At 46.1% G+C, this 23044-nt stretch overlaps 2 protein-coding genes across 9 annotated transcripts in view; one reads left to right on the plus strand and one right to left on the minus strand.

Annotated features, from left to right (window-relative positions):
• Positions 1-177: 177 nt before the first annotated feature.
• Positions 178-12106, minus strand: ZFTA (zinc finger translocation associated). Of its 2 annotated transcripts, none has more exons than XM_070766099.1 (5): positions 11849-12106; positions 9002-9481; positions 5861-6238; positions 2869-3300; positions 178-1673 (listed from the first exon to the last, which is right to left on the minus strand). In XM_070766099.1, exons 1-5 carry the CDS (start codon positions 11892-11894, stop codon positions 1153-1155), a joined length of 1857 nt encoding a protein of 618 aa, XP_070622200.1. In that variant the 5' UTR covers positions 11895-12106; the 3' UTR covers positions 178-1152. The 2 variants fall into 2 exon arrangements, with proteins under 2 accessions (XP_070622200.1, XP_070622201.1); XM_070766100.1 differs by having other exon boundaries at positions 352-1673; positions 2878-3300.
• SPINDOC (spindlin interactor and repressor of chromatin binding) overlaps positions 6161-23044 on the plus strand; it is a 31861-nt gene continuing 14977 nt past the window's right edge. For 3 of the 7 annotated variants that reach the window (XM_070766101.1, XM_070766102.1, XM_070766104.1), the window contains exons 1-2: positions 13341-13489; positions 15178-15238. In XM_070766101.1, the coding sequence (XP_070622202.1) occupies positions 13427-13489; positions 15178-15238 (124 nt within the window). In that variant the 5' untranslated portion in view covers positions 13341-13426. Of the gene's footprint in view, positions 6254-13251; positions 13490-15177; positions 15239-18333; positions 18436-23044 lie in introns of those variants that run through there. The other 4 variants (XM_070766106.1, XM_070766105.1, XM_070766108.1 and 1 more) reach the window with 4 other exon arrangements.

Raw genomic sequence — 23044 nt, forward strand, 5'->3', positions numbered from 1 at the left:
CCCAAATGAGTTGACCACCGAAGCTGCCGACGGACAACCGATCTGGCAACGGGCCGGTGCGTACCTCTGAATGCCGCAAAAGTTCCAAAAAATAAAATAATAAAATCACACCTACCAGCCTAGTTAAGTGCTTTCCTGAAGCAACGTCGCAGGAGAAGGAATTCCAGGCGTGAAAGTTTTAGCGGTTCACAATCCTGCTATTTCCCCCCCCCCCAGGATGATGACAGTTTTAAGATTAAAATCTACCTCTCGTTTTCCTTTCTTTTTTTTAGTTTTCCACCCAGCTCTCAATGTACCATAAGCCCCTGGCCCCCAACTTTTCCGAGTCAAAGTCTCTGCAAGCCCAGGGAAGAGAGAGGGAAAAAAATATATCGTTGTTGCTGGAACACAACATGCAATTAAACAAGCACTGGACAAGAAGGAGAAGAAATATCCAAGCGTCAGTTCCCGAAAGAAGAATGTTCCCACCTTCTCTGCCGTCCGCAGAAGAAGACAAAGTAGAATACGAGGGTCACCCAGAAAGTAATGCACCACATTTTTTTTCTCAGCCTACAATAATGGTACGAATGCGAAACTTTAGATATATATTATTTGAATTGTCAGGAGTGCGTGGGTAGATTTTGTGTTTCTTCGGATGCAGCCTTGTTTGGAAATGGCGTCTGTAAGGGATGTACGTTACAAGCAGCGTGAATTTCTCACTGCGGAGAAAGAAACTACTGGGAACATTCACAAATGTTTGTGTAGAGTTTATGGAGAATCTGCAGTCGACAGAAATACGGTTAGTCGCAGAGGTGAGGCCATTAGAGTGCAGAAATGGCTCCATGACCTGAACAAGGAGTGGTACCGACAGGGGATACACACCGTTGTGTCTCGCTGGAGGAACGGGACGGAGATGACATAGGAAAAATAGGGAGTGTAGAAGAAACATCATTCTTTCTTGTGTGTAGGTTTCATTGTGTTCAATAAATAAATTGTCGAAGGAAAAAAAATGTGGTGCGTTACTTTCCGTGCGACCCTCGTATAAGCACAAAGTTGGAAGGGACCCCGGAGGTCTTCTAGTCCAACCCCGCCTGCCCAGGCAGGAAACCCTACGCCGCTTCACAAGGAAAGGAAGGAAAAAAACCCGTCGCATTCCCAATTGTTGCGTTTTGGCTAAACCGCACAGACGGAGAGTTTGTAATCCAAGGCCACCTTCCTCGCCTCTTCCGCGTTGGATTTTGCGTCCCGGGTTTCGGAGCCTGCAGGGGGCGCCTTTGGACACGGCGCCCTGCCCCGCCTGGCCACTCGCTCGTTTTCGCCGTAGGCTTCGAGGATCGTCTGTTTCTCCAGCTCGGTGTAGTCCAGAGAGAACCGATGGACCTGCAGGATGTGACGTTTGATGGTGCTGACTTTGAGGGTAGCCAAAGTGCCCCCGCACACCATGCAGATCAAACCGTGTTTCTGCTCGTCGTAGTCCATCAGGTACTGCACCCGCCAGCAGGGCTGGTAGTTTCGGCGTTGACTCCGCCGAGACAGGGTCCCGGCTGGCGTGGAGCCGGCCCCCAGAGATGGCTGGGGTAGGGCCAACCTGTCTGATCCGGGGGCGTCTTCCTCCTCCTCCTTCTTAGGAGTAGCCCAGTCCTCCGAAGAATCCTCGGGTGACGCAGGAAGCTTGTAAACACGCTGCGATTCGGCTAGAAAGCGAGAATAAAAAAGAGTGTGAGGAGAGTTTGTTAGGAAGAATTGTGGGTGGTTTTTTTTTTTTTAAAGTATATTTATTTTTATTTTCAAATTTTATGTTACAAACCACAATAAAACATGACGATAATTACACGGTTATATGTGTAATCGAAACATTTAAATATGTGAAAAGGTTAAATAAGGTGTTTTTAATAGGAAAGTGAACCCAAGAACAAGGGGGCACAATCTGAGGTGAGTTGAGGGAAAGGTCAGAAGCAATGTGGGAAAATATTATTTGATAGAAAGAGTAGATGCTTGGAACAAACGTCCAGCAAACCGGGTTGGTAAATCCACAGGAACTGAATTTAAACATGCCTGGAATAAACATAGATCCATCCTAAGATAAAATACAGGAAATAGTATAAGGGCAGACTAGATGGACCAGGAGGTCTTTTTCTGCCATAAATCTTCTATGTTTCTATGTTTCTATATATTAAATTGTTTCTGATTCACAGGTCATTGGATTCAGAAGAAATGATACAGTTCCATAGGTCCTTACTTTTTTATACAGTTCCATAGGTTTTTTTAAAATAATGATAGGGTTTTATATGTTTTTTAATATTAGATTTGTTCCACTACTATATTGTTTTTATTACTGTTGTGAGCTGTCCCGAGTCTTCAGAGAGGGGCGGCATACAAATCTAATAAATAATAATAATAATAATAATAATAATAATAATAATAATAATAATAATAATTCCTTTCCTTGTCAGAAACAAATATTCATATATCCCCATAGACAATTGGTGGGCCACTGTGTGACACAGAATGCTGGACTCAATGGGCTTTGGCCCGATTCAGCATAGCTCTCCTTATAATTATTATTATTATTATTAATAATAATAATAATAATAATAATATATTAGATTTGTATGCCGCCCCTCTCCAAAGACTCGGGGCGGCTCAAAACAATAATAACAACAACAGTGTTACAATGTAAACAAATCTAATATTTAAAAAAACATCTAAAAAACCCATCATTTAAAAACCATGCAACACACGCATACCGTATATAAAAATATAAAAGCCTGGGGGAGGTGTCTCAATTCCCCCATTATTATTATTATGTTCTAATCCTCCCCCTTATCCTCCTCATCCGTACACCAGCCAGGGCAGTTCCAGCTTCCTCCTGACCTGCGTCATACCGACCTCCCTCACTTTGGTCCACCTCCGCATCCGTTTCCGGCTGCGAGTCGTCGGCGTCCGTCAGGCCCGCCGCTTTCTGGTTCCACTCCTGAACGATGAGCGCTTTGACCTGGTGGCTCAGCTGCGTGGAGTCGGGGTGCTTCTGCTGGATGTGCCTCTTGATGGTGCTCATTTTCAGGGTGGCCAGCGTGCTCCCGCAAACCATGCACACCAGCCCGTGGTGAATCCCGTTGTAGTCCATTAGATACTCCACCCGCCAGTGCTCCTGGAAGTAGCGGCGGTGGTCTCGGCCACGGGCCGCAACGCGAGGGCTGCTCCCTTCTGAGTCCCACGGGCCGGCCTCGTCCGTCCCCTCCTCTGCCGCGGGAGGGTCCGGGGAAGCCGAGGAGTCCCGCTCTTTCGGGTTCAGATCCCGCTGGGTGGACGTGCCGTTTTCTGGATGCGCGATGAGAAACATTAAAAAAAAAAAGAACAAATTAAATTCCCCGTCGCCGCCACGGTCTGCTATCCCTGATTATTATTATTATTTGCTATTATTAATTATATTTCTATGCCTATAGATTTCTATTATATATTTCTATGCCTATAGATTTCTATAACTATTAGAAATATATCCTGCAATTTTCCATAATAATTGGAAGCACTTATTATTATTAATTAGATTTCTATGCCTATAGATTTCTATTATATATTTCTATGCCTATATATTTCTATATCTATTAGAAATATACCCTGCAATTTTCCATAATAATTGGAAGCACTTATTGTTATTAATTAGATTTCTATGCCTATATATTTCTATTATATATTTCTAGGCCTATATATTTCTATATCTATTATTATTATTATTTGTTATTTATTAGATTTGTATGCCGCCCCTTTCCGTGGACTCGGGGCGGCTCACAACACAATAAAACAATTCGTAACAAATCTAATAATATACAATTTAAAATTTAAAATAGTTTAAAAAATATATATTAGAAATTATATAGAAATATATCCTGCAATATTCCATAATAATAGGAAGCCCTGAATTATTTTTGCTAGGCATAGCCCGTGAATACTTCGACCAAGACCAACTGTACTTAACTCTTCACCTAACAACAGCAGCGAGGATAGTAATTGGGCGACATTGGAAAAATAAAACTATACCCTGGGAAGAAGATACTATTGAAAAAAAATAACATCATGTGTGGAAATGGACAGTGACTAAGAAAATTAAAAAAAACACAGGTGAGGAAGAATTTATTAACTGTTGGGACAAGTTTTATAATTGAATGGGGAAAAGGGGGAGCGGTTTTGGGCCTTCCAAGACATACCCATATCTCGTCATCACTCTGCGGACTGCATTGGCTACTGATCTGTTTCCGGACACAATTCAAAGTGTTGGTTGTGACCTATAAAGCCCTACATGGCATAAGACCAGACTATCTCTGAGACCACCTTCTGCTGCACAAATCCCAGCGACCGGTGAGGTCCAACAGAGTTGGTCTCCTTAGGGTCCCGTCGACCAAACAATGCCATCTGGCGGCCCCCTGGGGAAGAGCCTTGTCTGTGGCGGCCCCAGAGATTAGAACTGCCCCTACCCTCCTTGCCTTTCGTAAGCTATTAAAAACCCACCTATGTCGTCAGGCATGGGGAAGCTGAGCCCCTGGATTATTTATTTTATTTTATTTTATTTATTTTATTTTAATCTATCTATCTATCTATCTATCTATCTATCTATCTATCTATCTATCTATCTATCTATCTATCTATCAGATTTGTATGCCGCCCCTCTCCGTAGACTCGGGCGGCTAACAGCAATAATAATACAATGTAAACAAATCTAATATTTAAGTTAATTTAAAAAAACCCAATTTATATATGGTACGAGTGTGTTGTATGGTTTTTAAATTAGATTTATTTTAATATATTAGATTTGTTACATTGTTGTTATTGTTGTGAGCCGCCCCGAGTCTTCGGAGAGGGGCGGCATACGGATCTAATAAATTATTATAAATTATTACAGTGGTCCCCCAAGTTTCGCGATCTCGATCATTGCGAAACGCTATATCGCGATTTTTCAACCCGGAAGTAAAAACACCATCTGCGCATGCGCGCCCTTTTTTCTATGGCCACGCATGCGTAGATGGCGCCGGGCAGATCAGCTGCTGGGCGGCTTCCCTGGGTCTTCCCCCTCTTGCTGGCGGGAGGGCGAGCGGCGGGCATCAGCGAGGAGTTTGCGTGGGCGGCGGGGAAACCCCAGCGCCGCTTCCCAGCTGAGTCCTGAAGCCAAACGCGGAAGTTCGCTTCAGGACTCAGCTGGGAAGCGGCGCGAGCGAACGGCGTGGGCGGGCGAAGAGCGGGCGCGCGGGCAGACAGGCGGCGGACAAGCGGCGGGCGGACAAGCGGCGGGCGCGGCAGCAGCAAGGAGTTTGCGTGGGTTGCGGGGAAACCCCAGCGCCGCTTCCCAGCTGAGTCCTGAAGCCAAACGCGGAAGTTCGCTTCAGGACTCAGCTGGGAAGCCGCGCGAGCGAACGGCGTGGGCGGGCGAAGGGCGGGCGTGCGGGCAGACAGGCGGCGGACAAGCGGCGGGCGGACAAGTGGCGGGCGCGGCAGCAGCAAGGAGTTTGCGTGGGTTGCGGGGAAACCCCAGCGCCGCTTCCCAGCTGAGTCCTGAAGCCAAACGCGGAAGTTCGCTTCAGGACTCAGCTGGGAAGCGGCGCGAGCGAACGGCGTGGGCGGGCGAAGGGCGGGCAGACAGGCGGCGGACAAGCGGCGGGCGGACAAGCGGCGGGCGCGGCAGCAGCGAGGAGTTTGCGTGGGCGGCGGGGAAACCCCAATCTTCGGCTCCTCGCTGCTGCGGCGGAAGTAAAAATACCATCTGCGCATGCGCAGATGGTGTTTTTACTTCCGCACCGCTACTTCGCGAAAAACCGATCATCGCGAGGGGTCGTGGAACGGAACCCTCGCGATAATCGGGGGACCACTGTATTATTATTTCCCCTCTCACCTGTGTCCGCTGCTTTTTTCCCCAGCCCCAACTCGCGAGAGTTCCACGCCTCCAAGATGGCCGATTTCTCCGCCGGGCTGAAACCGAGAGAAGTGGGGTGGGCCTCCATCACGTGGCGCTTGATGTCGTCCAGGTTCAGACTGGGCAGGGAGGACCCGCACATCATACAGAAGAGGCGGTTGCCCTGCGGGTCGTAATCCATCAGGAATTCGGACTGGAACCAGCTCTGCAGCGACTGCTTCAAATACTGCTCCAGGCTCTGCGACTCGCCCTCCGGGGCAGATTTCAGGGTGAGGCCGGGAGGACGGCGCCCCCCGCGGGAGGGAAGTCGAGCCGGCCCGCGGAATCTCCGGCGGCCTCCGTCCAGGGAGAGTTCTGCTGCGTTGGAACAAGGTAGGAAAATCTCTTAATTTTATTATTTTTCTTCCCCCCCAACCATCCTCCAACAGGCCTAACCAAGATCTCAGTTTTAATGTATTCGTTTTTTACTTGTGTTGTCATTGTTAGCTGTCCCGAATCCACTGGAGTAGGGTGGCATATAAACAGAATGGAAGGGAGAAAGAGAGAGAGAAAGAGAGAAAGGAAGGAAGGGAGGGAGAGATAAAGAAAGAAAAAGAAAGGAACGAAGAGAGAGAAAGGAAGGAAGGGAAAGAGAGAGAGAGAAAGAAAGGAAGGGAGGGCAGGAGAGAGAGATAAAGAAAGAAAAAGAAAGGAAGAGAAAGAAAAGGGAGAGAGAGAGAGAGAAAGAAAGCAAAGGAAGGAAGGAAGAAAAGAAGGAATAGAAACATAGAAGACTGACGGCAGAAGAAGACCTCATGATCCATCTAGTCTGCCCTTATACTATTTCCTGTATTTTATCTTAGCATGGATCTATGTTTAACCCAGGCATGTTTAAATTCAGTTACTGTGGATTTATCGACCACGTCTGCTGGAAGTTTGTAAATAATATTTTCTCATAGAGAGAGAGTGAAAGGAAGGAAGGAAGGAAAGGAAGGAAGGAAGGAAAGGAGAGGAGAGGAAGAAATAAAAAGAAAGGAAGAAAGGAAGAGAGAAATAAATAAATAAATAAATAAATAAATAAATAAATAAATAAATAAATAAATAAATGTAAGGTTGTTGGGGGGTTTTATTTAAAGGAAGCAGACTGGAGTGGCTGGGAGTTGAAATGGAAAGGGCTGAAACCCCCTCGTTGGCTGGGGTTTGGACCCCTTAGAAGAGGGGTCTCCAATCCTGGCAACTTTAAGTCTTCTGTGGACTTGGCCAGCTGAGGAACTCTGAGAGTTAAAGTCCACAAGTCTTAAACGTTGCCGAGGTTGGAGACCCCTGCCTTAGAAGGGAATGAAGGAACAGTTAGGTCAGAACCGGCTGGACAGGTTATGAGTTATGCTTGTTTTCATTTTTTTCCCCTAACTTTCCTAACCTTCCTTGCACCCTAGAAGGACAACAACTTCGTTTTTGTTTTGTTTTAAAAAAGCCCTGTTATTTCAATATTTGTTTTTACAAATATACTGCCAAATATTCAAAATTTGACAGCAGCCTTGAAACACAGAAATAGTTGGAAAAGAAAAGAAAAGAAATAATCTGCAATTCCACTTATTCGGAGAAAGCCACCCTCCGTCCCCTTTACACCTTGATGGTTTTCAATCACGGAACCGCCACCTGAAAAAATGGCCCACGCTTTGAAATGAATGAAAATTAATGAATGGGACGTGGAGTCAGCCTGTTCAAGAAACCACAAACTGTTTGACTGATGGAAGAGGGGGAGGACAAGGAGGGAGGGGGCAAATGTTAGATGATAGAAAGAATGATAGAGGGATGGAATGGAATGGATGGAGAGAGAGAGAGAGAGATATAGACAGAAAGAATGACAAGATAGTATCGATACGAGATAAAGACACGAGATAAAGATACGAAATAAAGGTTCAGAATATAGATACGAGATAAACATACAAGATTTAGATATGAGATAGATACGAAATATACAAATATAGATATACAAATATAGATATACAAATATAGATACAAGATAAACATACAAGATAAAGATATGATATATAGATACGAGATAAAGATACCAGATAGAGATACCAGATATAGACAGGTGGGCTGCTGTGGGTTCGAAGATGTTAGAATTAGATAAAGATTGGAAATTAGATAAAGATTGGAAATTGGATAAAGATTGGAAATTGGATAAATATTGGAAATTGGATAAAGATTGAAAATTGGATAAAATTAGAAATTAGATAAATATTGGAAATTGGATAAAATTTGAAATTAGATAAAGATTAGAAATTAAAGATTGGAAATTAGATAAAGATTAGAAATTAGACAAACATTGGAAATTAGATAAAGTTTCGAAAACAGATAAAGTTTGGAAATTGGACAAAGATTAGAAATTTGATAAAGATTGGAAATTAGATAAAGATGAGAAATTAAAGATTGGAAATTAGATAAAGATTAGAAATTAGATAAATATTGGAAATTTGATAAAATTTGAAATTAAAGATGACAAATTAAAGATTGGAAATTAGATAAAGATTATAAATTGTATAAGGATTAGAAATTGGATAAATATTGGAAATTAGATAAAGATGAGAAATTAAAGATTGGAAATTAGATAAAGATTAGAAATTAGATAAATATTGGAAATTTGATAAAATTTGAAATTAAAGATGAGAAATTAAAGATTGGAAATTAGATAAAGATTATAAATTGGATAAGGATTAGAAATTGGATAAAGATTGGAAATAGAATAAAGATTAGAAATTAGACAAAAATTGGAAATTAGATAAAGATTAGTAATTAGATAATGATTGGAAATTGGATAAAGATTAGAAATTAGACAAAGTTTGGAAAATAGATAAGGATGAGAAATTAAAGATTGGAAATTAGATAAAGGTAAAAAATTAGATAAAGTTTAGCAATTAGATAAAGATTGGAAATTGGATAAAGATTAGAAATTGGATAAGAATCAGAAATTAGACCAATAGATACTTGATAGATATCCAACACAAGTTCTTCACCTACATGAAATTCTGCCTTAAAACTCCAATGAGTGACCTTTGGGGGCGTTCCGCTCCAGGCCAAAACAGACCCACCCACCCCACCCTAGACTCCTGCCCCCAATGATGCCCAGCCTACCATGACTGCCCAGGGACACACCGGACGCCTTGGCAGGCTCCTGTGCCCCCTCGGTCTCCATTTCCAGGCCCAGGTGTGCATCCCAACTGTTCATGATGACCTCCTTCTCCTGGGCGCTCCAGGTGAGGGAGTAGGCGTGTTTTTGCCGGATGTGCCTCTTGATGGTGCTCAGCTTCAGGGTGGCTAGCGAGCTCCCGCACACCATGCAAATCATGCCGTGCCGTGCCGCGTTAAAGTCCATCAGGTATTCGGCCCGCCAGTGTTCGTGATAGTAGCGCCGGTGGTCTCGGCCGGGAATCCGGCTTTTGCCAGGCCGGGAAGCTCTCGCTTCGCAATGGTCAGAGTATTTGCGTCCTCCAGCCAAGAGGGACATGGGGTCCTTTTTGGTAATTCCTTGTAGCAAGCCGTTTCCGGCGGGAGGCAAGAAAAGTCTGGAGCTTGACTCGCCGCTGTGTTGGGAATCCGGACACGTGGAATCTCCTGGCGAGATAAAAGATAAATTAGCTCCGCTAATAGGTACAGTGGTACCTCTACGTACGAACTTAATTCGTTCCGTGACCAGGTTCTTAAGTAGAAAAGTTTGTAAGAAGAAGCCATTTTTCCCATAGGAATCAATGTAAAAGCAAATAAGGCGTGCGATTGGGGAAACCACAGGGAGAGTAGAGGCCCTGTTTCCTCCCAGGAGATTCCTAGAGAGGCCCCACGGAGGCTTCTCCCTTCCTTTTCTGGCCCTGTTTCCTCCCAGGAGATTCCTAGAGAGGCCCCACGGAGGCTTCTCCCTGCCTTTTCTGGCCCCGTTTCCTCCCAGGAGATTCCTAGAGAGGCCCCACGGAGGCTTCTCCCTGCCTTTTCTGGCTCTGTTTCCTCCCAGGAGATTCCTAGAGAGGCCTCACAGAGGCTTCTCCCTGCCTTTTCTGGCCCTGTTTCCTCCCAGGAGATTCCTACAGAGGCCCCACGGAGGCTTCTCCCTGCCTTTTCCGGTCCTGTTTCCTCCCAGTAGATTCCTAGAGAGGCCCCACGGAGGCTTCTCCCTGCCTTTTCTGGCCCTGTTTCCTCCCAGGAGATTCCTAGAGAGGCCCCACAGAGGCTTCTCCCTGCCTTTTCTGGCCCTGTTTCCTCCCAGGAGATTCCTACAGAGGCCCCACGGAGGCTTCTCCCTGCCTTTTCCGGTCCTGTTTCCTCCCAGGAGATTCCTAGAGAGGCCCCACGGAGGCTTCTCCCTGCTTTGCGATCAAAATTCAGGCACTTCTGTTGCAGCATCCTGGGGGCAGGGGGTCAAATGTGACCCCGTTTTGTGATCTCCTGACAAGCAAATTTATTGAGGAAATCGGATTCACCAACTTAACAACCGAATTGGTGCTCTTGACCACTGTGACTTGGAAGGACGTAAAACTGAGCAAACCTCATTTAACAGCTGCCTCGCTTAGCAACGCAATCCCAGAACTCCATTGGGTCGCAAGTTGGGAATTGCCCGTCAAAAGGCTCTCAAAACCCCTCAGAGGAAGCCCAAAAGATCCAAAGGGGAGTGACCAACTCTGCCCCCTCCCCAAAGCCCCCCACCCGATCCCCACGATACTTCTCGGCCCCAAAGACTATTTGCAAGACCAAGCTGTAGCGTACAGAATGAGTGAATTTGTGATGTGTGTGTGTTTGTGTGTCTCCCACTGGTCATCTTCAGAGCGAGTAAGTGCGTGTGTGTGTGTGTGTGCTTGTGGACATCTTCAGAGTGTGTTTGTGTTGTGTGTGGGGGATATCTCTCCCCATGGACATCTTCACAATGAGTGTGTTTGTCGTGTTTCGGGGTGGATGGGTGTCTCAGCAGACCTCTTCCGAGTGAGTGTGTTTGTGGGTGTGTTTCTCTCTCCCCCAGTGGACATCTTCACAGTGAGTCTGTGTGTTTGTTGTGGGTGTCTCTCTCAACTGGACATCCTCAGAGCAAATTTGTGTTTTGCATTTGTTGTGCGGGTGGATCTCTCTCCCCGTGTTGGTGGGTGTGCTTGCGTCTTTCCCACGGAGTGATATTTTGTGTGTGTGTGTTTGTGTCCCAGAGGACACCTTCAATGTGACTTGAGATATTGTGTGTCCATCCAAGTGGACCTCTCTCTCCAAAACTATAACACAACAATCAAACCAGGGAGTGACACCCACACACCAATGAGAGAGGCACGGGCCCCACAATCCCAGGGGCAGAATTGATGCTCAACCCCCCAAACCAAGAGGGGAGAAGCCTCCTGCCCCCCCACCCTTAAAACTCCCCCCCCCTCCAGATTGGCCAAACCCTGCAATTTGACAGTGACCGAAAGCGGCTCGCACAACTCCAAAGTTTGTGCAAAATCCAAAATAGGGGGGGGGGCTTCCTTCCAGAGGGTCTGAGGAGGAGGAAGGGGGTCTCTGCATACCCCCACCCCATAGCCAACCAGGTGAAGCAGCCTTCGAGATGGGGGGAGGACAGAAAAAAGCCGTGCAACTTAAGTGCTTCTTGCTGCTCTTGTTGTTGCATTTTCCCTCCCTCCTTTCTCTCCCTCTCATCCCCCTTTTTGGGGGAAAGTGGGGGGAGGCCCTGGACTACCCCCCCTTTCATCTTCCTCCCCCCCTCCCCAAAGCTTTGGAGGCCCACCCACTGCTCTCCCCTCCTCTTTGCAGTGGGGGCCCCTTCTTCCAAGGGAGGGGGGAGAAAAAAGGGGGGGATGGATATATGGGTCAACGGGGTGGGGGGGCCAGCAGGTGGCGTGGATGGAGAAACTGGGGCGATCGGAGGGGGGGGGCAGAGAAGTGGAGGGTGGGGGTCGGTGGGAAGGAAAAGAGGGGGGCAATTCTCCCTTTGCAAAGGGTCCCTTTTGTTCTCACCTGAATCCAGGGGCTCTTGCTTGATGGGAAGGTGGGGGGGCTCCATGCCGGCCCCTCCGCTCGCTCCCCCCACTTTTTTTTTTTTTAGACCTCCATCGATCGATCCCTCCCACCCCCCCTCCTCGGTTGCAATTGCATGCAAGCCCCAATTTTTTTTTTTGCAAAAAATCCTCCCAATGATAATAATAATCAATAAGATGCAATCATTTTTGCAATCGATCCGGGGGGGCTTTGCAAAAAAGCGTCGGCTGTTGCAAATCCCCCCCCCCAAACCCCGCGTTTTCCTTCCCCGCCTGCGGCCGAGCGAGGAGGCAGCGAGCAGGCTCCGGCTTAGCTCAGGGTGGGGAAACCTTTCCCCCCGGGGCCCCTGGGGCTCCTTTGCAAGGCTCCTGGGTAAATTTAAAGGGGACGCGGCCCTATTTCTGCAGCCGGGAGGGGTGGGGGGCGCGGAGGGAGAAAGAAGGGGGGGGAGAAACCAAACCAAATATAATAATAATATGAATATGAATAAATATTTGCACGCTCGCCAAACCTTGCCTACCCATCGTTGCAAGGATGCATGGGGATATTTTTGCACGCGCGGTTGTGCAAATCGGGTTTATGGGGGGGGGGGGGCAAAGATGCAGGATGTGGCCCCTGCGCCCCCCCCACACACAATTTGCAAGATACTTTTGCAACGGAGATGCGTGAACACACACACACACGCGCGCGTTTAGACGTGGCTCTTGGAAAGCAGCTTCCTTTTTGGACAGGAGATGGACCCCCCCTCCCACCCCCAAGAGCAAATCTCCAACCAAGGGACTACAAGGCCCATGGTCCTCATGCAGCGCAGTCACCACAGGGAACTAGGTCCGGGAGCTTTTGGGGGGTGGCCCCAAATTGCAAATGCAGGGAATTTGGAAGGGGTCGTGGGGGGGGGGGTGAATGGGGGTGTTGCAGGGGTCAGTGGTGGGAAACGGCTGGGCGAAACTGCAAGGCTCCTGGTGCGTTTTATTGAAATCCAGGCAGAACCTCCCTGTCCAGGAGCAGTCTATCTTGCAGCTTAGGAATCACGTTAGAAACTGCGAAGTTTGGATTCTTTTTTGCTTGCCAGGGACTGTTTTTCCCCCCCTGCGGTTCCGCCGCTTTGCCGACAGAGGGAAGCCGCCTTTCTGCTCTCCTCCACGCTCCCCCCCCTCCACACCACCACCCGGTCCCTTATCGCCGATTGGCTTTGCGCCAGGAAAAGGGGCGGAGAAAGAAGACTCCGCGCGGATGGCGATTGGTTGACGGGACCAAGTCCCCGAACATTGGAGCCTAGAGCTAAACAGCAAGCTCCCTCCCCTTAGCTCCGTGACGTCAACCGGAAATGCCCTCCGGAGCTGCGTACATGCGTTCCATTGGGCGGCTCACCATAGAGGCGCGGAGAGCCAGACGGGCTGGCTGGCTTTTTCGCTTCTCTCGCTCTTCCGGAAGTTCCGGCTAACTCTCCGGGGAGGGGGAAGGCCCTTCGGACAATGGGACCATAGAGCAGCCAGGGAGCGGGAGTGGTCCGGCCGAGGTGGGGCCGCTCTATGGGGCTGGGAGCCGCCATGCTCTATGATGCGCGGCGGGGGCCGCAGCCGCAGAAGCGCCGAGGAGGCCCAGCAGCTGCGCAGCCAGGTGGGAGCTCTCGGGATGGGGGGGGGGGGGTCTTCACCCCCCCCGGCTCCCCCAACGCCGGGGGGGGAGGGGAGAAGCCCTCAGTGTGGGGCAAGGGGCTGCTATTCTCCTCATGGGTGGGTGCTATTAAACCCCCTCACCATTATTCACTTGAGCCCCCCCACCTCAAAACATGAGTGGGTTAAAAAAAAGGCCTTTGAGGGAAATGAGGGGGGGCTTTTTATCCCGTCCCCCTTGAAAATTCCCCCCAAAGATATGACGAAGGGGCGGGAGGGGATAAAAAAGGGGGAGAGGATAAAAAGCCCCCCCCTCATTTCCCTCAGAGGCCTTTTTTTTTTAACCCACTCATTTACACCTAAAAACTGCATCCCCCTCCCCTACCTCTAACTCCCCCCTTCCCCAATTTGGCCCAAAACAAGGGAGGGGGACAATTCTATAAAGGTGCTATTTGGGGGGGGGCAGGGTTCTCCTTGAGGAGAGGGTCTTCCCCCCCCCCCCACACAATTCCTGGTTGTACCCAGGGAGAAAAACTGGGGGTGTGGGGGGTGATTAATCAAATAAAGCAGCTTCCCTGACTTTTTTTAGGCGGGGGAGCTGCTCATTCCCACGTGGGGAGGGGGCTGTGTGGGAAAAAACCCCTCAGGTGGGTCTGGAAGAGTTGGGCAAGGGAGGGGAGGACTTGGGAAAGATGGAGATAAAAGTTGGGGACCTGTTTTTTTCGGCTTGGGGAGCAAATGGGAAAAGCCTGAAGGATATTTGTGGGAGGGGGGGGGGCGTCCCATGTTTAGGAGGCTGAGTGAGAATCCTGAACTGAAAAGTCAACCTGGAGCACTTTAAAAAAAAAAACAGAATCTGAAAGTATAATTATTTATTATTATTATTATTATTATTTATTAAATTTGTATGCCGCCCCTCTCCGTAGACTCGGGGTGGCTCACAGCAGTAGTAGAAAAACAATATACAATACAAATGTAATAATTAAAACTAAAAACCCATAATTTAAAAACATGGGCATAATACAACATAATAAGAGAGAATTGGATATAAAAACAAAACTGTGGTGGTGTGTAGATGGATAGCTTTGGGGTTTTATTTGGGGGGGGGGGAGGCGGTGAATTTAGTGATTCACTATTTATTAATTTTAATTTATTTATACCAATTTCTAGTTCGCCCTTCTCCAGAGGACTTCCAAGATTGAGTTCAACATCTTGCTCCGGTTGAGAATGTGATTGTATGATTGGAATTAGAGTGATTGTGAATGCCTGGTTTTTATATCTTTTAATATTAGTTTTAGGTCAGGGTTCCCTTGCTGGATTTTGTATTGTATTCCCATTTTTGTAAGCTGTCCTGAGTCTGCGGAGAAGGGCGGCATAGAAATCCAACCAAATAAATATAAATAAATTAAGATAATTTGGAATGCAAGGGAAGTAGAAAGGGGAGGGGGCAAGAGATGGCTCTGTATGTGTAAACAGGTTTTGTCCACCAAGATTGGGGAGTGGGTAGTGGTGGAATGAATTTAAACAACTTTGGTGCAAAAGGCTTCTTTCTCTCAGACAGAAAGTGAAATTCTTCTGTCTTTGTTGACAAAAAATAAGCTTCCCTTTAGGAATGTTTGTCCTTGAGGCCTGGAGCAAACTGATTAAATCATCTTTAATCTCCTTGATTTTGCTTAATTCTCTTTGTTTTAGTCTGTGCTGAATGGTTTCTGGAGCCTTCTGATTACCCAGACCAGGAAGACCTTTGTTATAGGTAAGAAAATCTGAATTCACCTGTTTTTTTTTTGCTAAAGTCTCCCAAACTGATCTCACCTGGCTCTCCATTCAAAAGCTAATGAGTGATTAGCCAATTGGTTAGTCAAGCTACATAAGCTCTTGGTGGGGAGATTTCTTGGCAACACAAAGATTGTTGGTTAGGATAAATATTCCTTGAAAGAAAACCAAATTTCCAAATTCCATAAGGTTTTCCTTTCATTACATATTATAACAATTTAGACTTTTTAACTTGGGCTAAAGCATAACCGCTTGTGTTGCTTTCTAACTGGGATCCTTGCAATAGGCCCAATATTTTGCACTGGTCAACACAAAGAAATAATCAGCCAAGGTATTGTTATTATTATTATTATTATTAATTAGATTTGTATGCCGCCCCTCTCCGCAGACACGGGGCGGCTCACAACAGTGACAAAAACAATATATATTGACAAATCTAATAATTAAAATCTAAGATAACAATTACACATTTAAAAATCTAAAAGCAAGGAACCCCAATATAAAAAAACATACATACAGTCATATCATGCACTAGAACTACATAGGCAGGGGGAGATGTCTCAGTTCCCCCACGCTTGACGACAGAGGTGGGTTTTAAGGAGTTTACGAAAGGCAAGGAGGGTGGGGGCAATTCTAATCTCCGGGGGGAGTTGGTTCCAGAGGCTGCCACAGAGAAGGCTCTTCCCCTGGGCCCCGCCAAACAACATTGTTTTGTTGATGGGACCCGGAGAAGGCCCACTCTGTGGGACCTAACCGGTCGCTGGGATTCGTGCAGCAGAAGGCGGTCTCGTAGATACCCTGGTCCGGTGCCATGAAGGGCTTTGTTTTGTTTGATGTGCTGATTCCAAAAATGTGCTTAGTTTTGCTCTATCACATAAAGTGCCTGATATAGAAGCATTTTTGTTATTACCTTATTTCTACATTTTCAATGTACTGTATGTGGTAATTACTGTTTTCTTAATGTCGCCAGTATATTTCCTATACCTTATAATAATGATGCTGCTCCATGGAAACTATGTACCTGCTACAGGAAAACTATATACATTTTTGAAATCAGAAAAGTACAAGGTCAACTGCGATAATTACAAAAAAATAATTTTTGTAGACCTGTGTTGTTGTTTTTTAACCTTGCTTGATTAACGTTCAAGGGGGAGAGTGCTTTTATTTATGCTTTAAAAAAATTCCTGCAAGCAATGATTAGAAATGGGGCTGTTTTACACTCTTATTTTTTTTCACTTTTTACACTCTGCTCCGGCCATAGTATGTTTGTGGTATGATTAGAGCTTTTTATATTTATATTATATTTATAAGATATTGACAAAATTGAACGGGTCCAAAGACGGGCTACAAGAATGGTGGAAGGTCTTAAGCATAAAACGTATCAGGAAAGACTTCATGAACTCAATCTGTATAGTCTGGAGGACAGAAGGAAAAGGGGGACATGATCGAAACATTTAAATATGTTGAAGGGTTAAATAAGGTCCAGGAGGGAAGTGTTTTTAATAGGAAAGTGAACACAAGAACAAGGGGACACAGTCTGAAGTTAGTTGGGGGGAAGATCAAAAGCAACATGAGAAAATATTATTTGACTGAAAGAGTAGTAGATCCTTGGAACAAACTTCCAGCAGACGTGGTAGATAAATCCACAGTAACTGAATTGAAACATGCCTGGGATAAACATATATCCATCCTAAGATAAAATACAGAAAATAGTATAAGGGCAGACTAGATGGACCATGAGGTCTTTTTCTGCCGTCAGACTTCTATGTTTCTGTTTCTATTTTATATTATATTAGAGTTTTTTATTTTTGCATTGTTTTTACTTAGCACATTTGGAATTTTAAAAAATTGTATTTTTTTATCTTCTTCTACGCTGCCCTGAGTCCACTGGAAAAAAGCAGCCTAGAAATGCAAACAAACAAACAAATATTAAAATAAAATAAGATAATTGGCTTCAAACAGAATATCAGCAAATAACCGGAGCCTACAAACATGAAGTGAGGAAAGCTAATGGCTAATGGTAAAAAAATAACAACAAAAAAAGCTGTTTTCAACATGTAAAAAAGTAGAAAAAAGTCAAGGAAAGCATAGTAATAGCTGCATGAAGGTGAAATGCAACAGTGAGAAAGAAAAAAACTGTTTAATTCCTTTTATTTTTATTTGTTTGTGTCTATCGTTACACAGAAAGCGGGACAGTGCAGGAAACTAAAAGGAGGGGTGTGGATGGCTTGTGAGTTGTGTTATCCTAGTTAGGTCTTCCCGGGTTGGCTAGATCAGTGTTTTTCAACCAGTGTGCCACGGCACACTAGTGTGCCGTGAGAAATGGTCAGGTGTGCTGCGAAGCTCAGGGAGAGAAAGAAAACAAGAGAGAGAGAGAGAGAGAGAGAGAAAGAGAGAAAGAAAGAGAGAGAAAGAGAGAGAGAAAGAAAGAAAGAGACAGAAAGAGAGAAAGAACGAGAGAGAAAAAGAAAACAAGAGAGAGAGAAAGAGAGAGAAAAAAGCAAGAGAGAGAGAGAGACAGAGAAAGCAAGAGAGAGAAAGAAAGCAAGCAAGAGAGAAAGAGAACAAGAGAGAAAAAAGCAAGAGAGAGAGAGAAAGAAAGAGAGAGAGAGAGAGAAACAGAGGGAGGGAAGGTGGGAGAGAGAAAGACATAGAGGGAGGTAGGGAGAAAGAGAGCAAAAAAGAGAGGAAGGAAGGAAGAGAGAAAGAAAGGGATGGAGAGAGAGAAAAAAGAAGAAGCGGGAGAAAGAGGGAGGGAAAGAGAAATAGAGCGAAAGGGAGAAAGAGAGAGAAAAAAAAATTGTCCAAACTTTTTTGAGCACCCACCCCCGCCCCCCAAATGTGCCCCAGGATTTTGTAAAATTAAAAAATGTGCCATGGCTCAAAAAAGGTTGAAAATCACTGGGCTAGATGATAGATTCTGCTTTCAGGTCATCTTTTTTCTTTTTAACGACCTCTCATAATCCCTTGCATCAGGGGTGGAGTCTGGCCAACTGAGTGGCCAGATGCCCTTCCTGTTGCCAGTGTGGCGTTTTGTTCAGCAGATATATATATATATATTCTCATTGTGCCTAGAGAGAGAAATACCTGCCTCTACCTAGGACCGAACTCACAGGCTCCTGATTGTGAGGCGAAAGCTCCACCTTTAGGCCACCGCACCCAAGATGCTACTTTAAGGTGACCCTGTAAAATGGTTTCTTTGTTTGGAGCGTGGCACCTTTGTGGTTTAGATTTAGTGGGTTATGTGAACACAGTTGATTTTTTGTGCTTGGTCTCTCTCTCTTTCTCTCTCTCCTCTCTGTCTCTTTCTGTTTGTCCCCATCGCTCCCCCCTGTCTCTGTCTCTCTTTTTCCCTCTTTCTCTGTTTCTCTCCCCCCCTCTTGTGTTTCTCTGTGTGTATCTCTCTCCCTCTTCTCTCTCCCTCTTCTCTCTCTGTTTCCTCTCTCTGTTTCTTTCTCCTTCTTTCTGTTTCTCTCCTCTATCTCTGTCTCTCTCTCTCCCCTGTTTTTCTCTCTCTCTGTGTCTCTTTCTCCCCCTCTTCTCTCTTTTTTCTTTCCTCTCTGTTTCTCTCTCTCTCTTTCTCCCTCTTCTTTCTGTTTCTCTCCTCTCTCTCTCTCCCCCATCTCTGTTTCTCTGTATCTGTCTCTCCCCCCCCTCTTCTCTCTTTTTTCTTTCCTCTCTGTGTGTCTCTCTGTTTCTCTCTCTGTCTCTGTCTCTTTCTGCCTCTTCTTTCTGTTTCTCTCCTCTCTCTCTCTCTCCCCCCCCTCTGTTTCTCTCTCTCTGTGTGTGTTTCTCTCTCCCCCTCTTCTCTTTTTTCTTTCCTCTCTGTGTGTCTCTCTGTCTCTTTCTCCTTCTTTCTGTTTCTCTCATCTCTGTCTTTCTCTCTCTATCTCTGTCTCTCTCCCTCTTGTTTCTCTGTGTGTGTGTGTGTTTCTCCCCCTCTTTATCACTTTTTTCTTTCCTCTGTGTGTCTCTCTGTTTCTCTCTGTCTCTTTCTCCCTCTTCTTTCTGTTTCTCTCCTCTCTGTCTTTCTCTCTCCTCTATCTCTGTCTCTCTCTCCCCTCTCTGTTTCTCTCTCTCTCTGTGTGTCTCCCTCTCCCCCTCTTCTCTCTTTTTTCTTTCCTCTCTGTGTGTCTTTCTGTTTCTCTCCTCTCTGTCTTTCTTTCTCATCTCTCTTTGTCTCTCCCCCTCTCTGTTTCTCTCTCTGTGTGTGTGTCTCTCCCCCTCTTCTCTCTTTTTTCTTTCCTCTGTGTCTCTCTCTGTTTCTCTCTCTCTCTCTCTCTTTCTTCCTCTTCTTTCTGTTTCTCTCCTCTCTGTCTTTCTTTCTCCTGTATCTCTCTCTCTCTCCCCCTCTCTGTTTCTCTCTCTGTGTGCGTGTCTCTCTCTCCCCCTCTTCTCTCTTTTTTCTTTCCTCTGTGTGTCTCTCTGTTTCTTTCTTTCCTCTCTGTTTCTCTCTCTCTCTTTCTATTTCTCCCCCCCCTCCAGTTTCCGCACAGTTTGGGGAGGAGTTTTTGAGATGGGCAGCTGTATAAATTAATTCAAGAGCTCAATAAAGACACACCTGGGCTCGCTTGCCTCCCATCCTGTACAGTACAGGTTCCCTTTCACTCTATTTGCTCCTGTGCTTGTTGCCCGCTTTAGTTTCCATGCTCAAAACACAAAGCCGCCTTTGTCTCTTCAAAGTAAAACACCAACCTTTGAAGTTGAGGAATGCAAAAGTGAGAGGGAAGCAGAAATTGATGGTAGCAGAAATTTCAAAAACATACTGCAAAGTTGTGGATTATTTTTTTTTTGTTGACCCTGATTCTCTTCTCTCCTTGAGCCTTCCCCTCTTAGTTTCTACATTTAAATTCCCCGTAGTCCTCATGTTACAAGCATTCATTTAATGCTTGCAACGGCACTGGAAAAAAAAAGTTACTCGCAGCTCGTTTTTTCACACTTACGACACTTATTTTGGGACTTGGCAACTGGCATGTACTTATGACAGTTGCAGAGGGTCATGTGATTCCCCCTTTTGAGACCTTCTGACAAGCAAAGGCCAACGGGGGGAGTCATTCAACAACCACACAACCAACCTTAACAGCTGCAGGGATACGTGGCAAGGAAGGTTGTAAAATGAGGCTAAACTCGGTTGTGTTGCAAAGAGAAAGATGGCCTCCACACCTTAACAGGGACAAGCAAATTTTGGCCCTCAATTGTCGAGATAAATAAATATAAACTGCTCATGGGTGAGAACTGGGCGCTTAGGGACATCCATAGCTAGTAACTACCCTTCTTAGAATCGGGAGTTTTCCCAACATAGAATCTTCTAGAGAGTTTGGGCCCTGAATCCCATCATGCTCTACTGCAGAGGTCCCCAAACCTCGTCGTTTTAAGGCTTGTGGACTCCATCTCCCAGAATTTCCCAGCCAGCAGAGCAAATTTCTAGCTTTGATGTGCGTGTCCTTACTTAGACCAACCACTAGGAGGCAGCGTGGGGTTATACAGGACAAAAACTGGTCAGTGCTGTCTCCTGGTGGATGCTAATTTTGGGCTGTTCTGTTGTGCATGTCCTTACTTAGACTGACCACTAGGAGGCAGCGTGGGAAGATATCGCTGGCATTCCTGCCCCTGGGAAGCAATGGAGAGTCATTGGCATTCGAATTTGGCATAGAAAAAGGGGTGGGGTGTGGGAGAGATAAAGGTGCTTTCGCCCCTCTGCCTTTCCGATCCTGCTAGCTGAGATCCGAAGGGGGGGGGGGGGTGTCTCCAAAGGTGGTCCCTTTAAGACTTGTGGACTTCCCAAAATTCCCCAGCCCGCAGAGCAAATTTTTGGCTTTTGTTATGTGTGTCCTTACTTAGACCGACCAGTAGGAGGCAGCATGGGATTATATAGGACAAAAACTGGTCACATACTGCCTCCTAGTGGATGCTTACCAACCGGCAAGTAAGACCAGCAATTCTGTGAAGAAGCAACACAGTCATAAAGTTAAAAAAAATGCTGGCTGGGGAATTCTGGGAGTTGAAGTCCACAAGTGGTGAAGGTTGAAGACCCCTGCATGAAATGCTCCCCTAGATTGGAAACTTGGATGGGGTGGAACAAGGATAAAACATGCTTTGCCCATTATGCCAGCCTACAAGCAAGACAATCGTCATCCTGGTTCCATCATAGCTTCCTAGCAGGGACTGGTTACCAAGGCATGCTGGGAGTTGTAATTTAGGGGGAATGACAGGTACGAAACCTGGCCTGGTCCTTTTTAGTCCCCCCTCCCCCCCAATTCAGCTGGCTAAAAGTAGGAAGTCGCAAACTTCATCCCTGCTGCTTGAAGTCCGCAGATAAGGAAACTGCCTTAGGATATTATTATAATGAACGTCATCTAGCTAGTGAGATCTCGAGACTTGGGACAATTTTTAAAGACTTGTGGACTTCAGCTCCCACAATTCCACCATGTTGGCTGGGGAATTTTGGGATATTTATTATTTATTTATTTACAGTGGCGCCTCTACTTACGAACCCCTATACATACGAACTTATCTAGATACGAACAGCAGTTCGTATCAAGATTTTTTTACCTCTTCTCATAAACCATTTTCCACTTACAAACATCCCCCCCCCCCATTCTTCAGGGAGGAAACAGTGCCGGAAAAGGCAGGGAGAAGCCTCTGTGGGGCCTCTCTAGGAATCTCCTGGGAGGAAATAGGGCCAGAAAACGCAGGGAGAAGCCTCCGTGGGGCCTCTCTAGGAATCTCCTAGGAGGAAACAGGGTCAGAAAAGATGGGGAGAAGCCTCCGTGGGGCCTCTCTAGGAATCTCCTGGGAGGAAACTGGGCTGGAAAAGGCAGGGAGAAGCCTCCATGGGGCCTCTAGGAATCTCCTGGGAGGAAACAGGGCCGGAAAAGGCAGGGAGAAGCCTCCATGGGGGCCTCTCTAGGAATGTCCTGGGAGAAAACAGGGTCAGAAAAGGCGGGGAGAAGCCTCCATGGGGCCTCTCTAGGAATCTCCTGGGAGGAAACAGGGCTAGAAAAGGCAGGGGGAAGCCTCCATGGGGCCTCTAGGAATCTCCTGGGAGGAAACAGGGCCGGAAAAGGCAGGGAGAAGCCTCCGTGGGGCCTCTCTAGGAATCTCCTGGGAGGGAACAGGGCTGGAAAAGGCAGGGAGAAACCTCCGTGGGGCCTCTAGGAATCTCCTGGAAGGAAACAGGGCCTCCACCCTCCCTGTGGTTTCCCCAATCGCACACATTATTTGCTTTTACATTGATTCTTATGGGGAAAATGGCTTCTTCTTACAAACTTTTCTACTCAAGAACCCGGTCACGGAACGAATTAAGTTCATAAGTAGAGGCACCACTATATTTGGATTTATCTGATTACGGTTGCAAAAGCCCCAGCATCTATGGCAAAACAGCTAAATGGGAGAAAAATGTAGATCTATTTAATGTCCGGAAACTTTTTTGAATACATGCTAGCCAGATGTTATGGTTTGGGGAATGGCCTTCCCGAATTAAGAGAAAAGATGCTACGTAGACAGGAAAAGCAAGCAGCTCAAAAAAAGACCCCCCCCTCCCTTAAACTCTCAAGGTCAGGCTAACGGTAGCTTTACAACAAACTGGAATTGGATTATGTGGTCCAGCCTCTTGTGCGGTCAATATGGGTAAGACAGACACCGTTATCTAAAACTAAATCTACTAGGCGTTATCCTAACGGAGTACGGAGATCCTTGGCCACTATCAACAGGCTGTGATTCAGCCTGAAACCTGTTTTGTCTATTGTGAAAGTCCCTTCACTTGTCTGCGTGTGTTAAAACGCCC

This window comes from Erythrolamprus reginae, chromosome 13 (genome assembly GCF_031021105.1).
Source record: "Erythrolamprus reginae isolate rEryReg1 chromosome 13, rEryReg1.hap1, whole genome shotgun sequence".
NCBI classification, from domain to species: domain Eukaryota; kingdom Metazoa; phylum Chordata; class Lepidosauria; order Squamata; family Dipsadidae; genus Erythrolamprus; species Erythrolamprus reginae.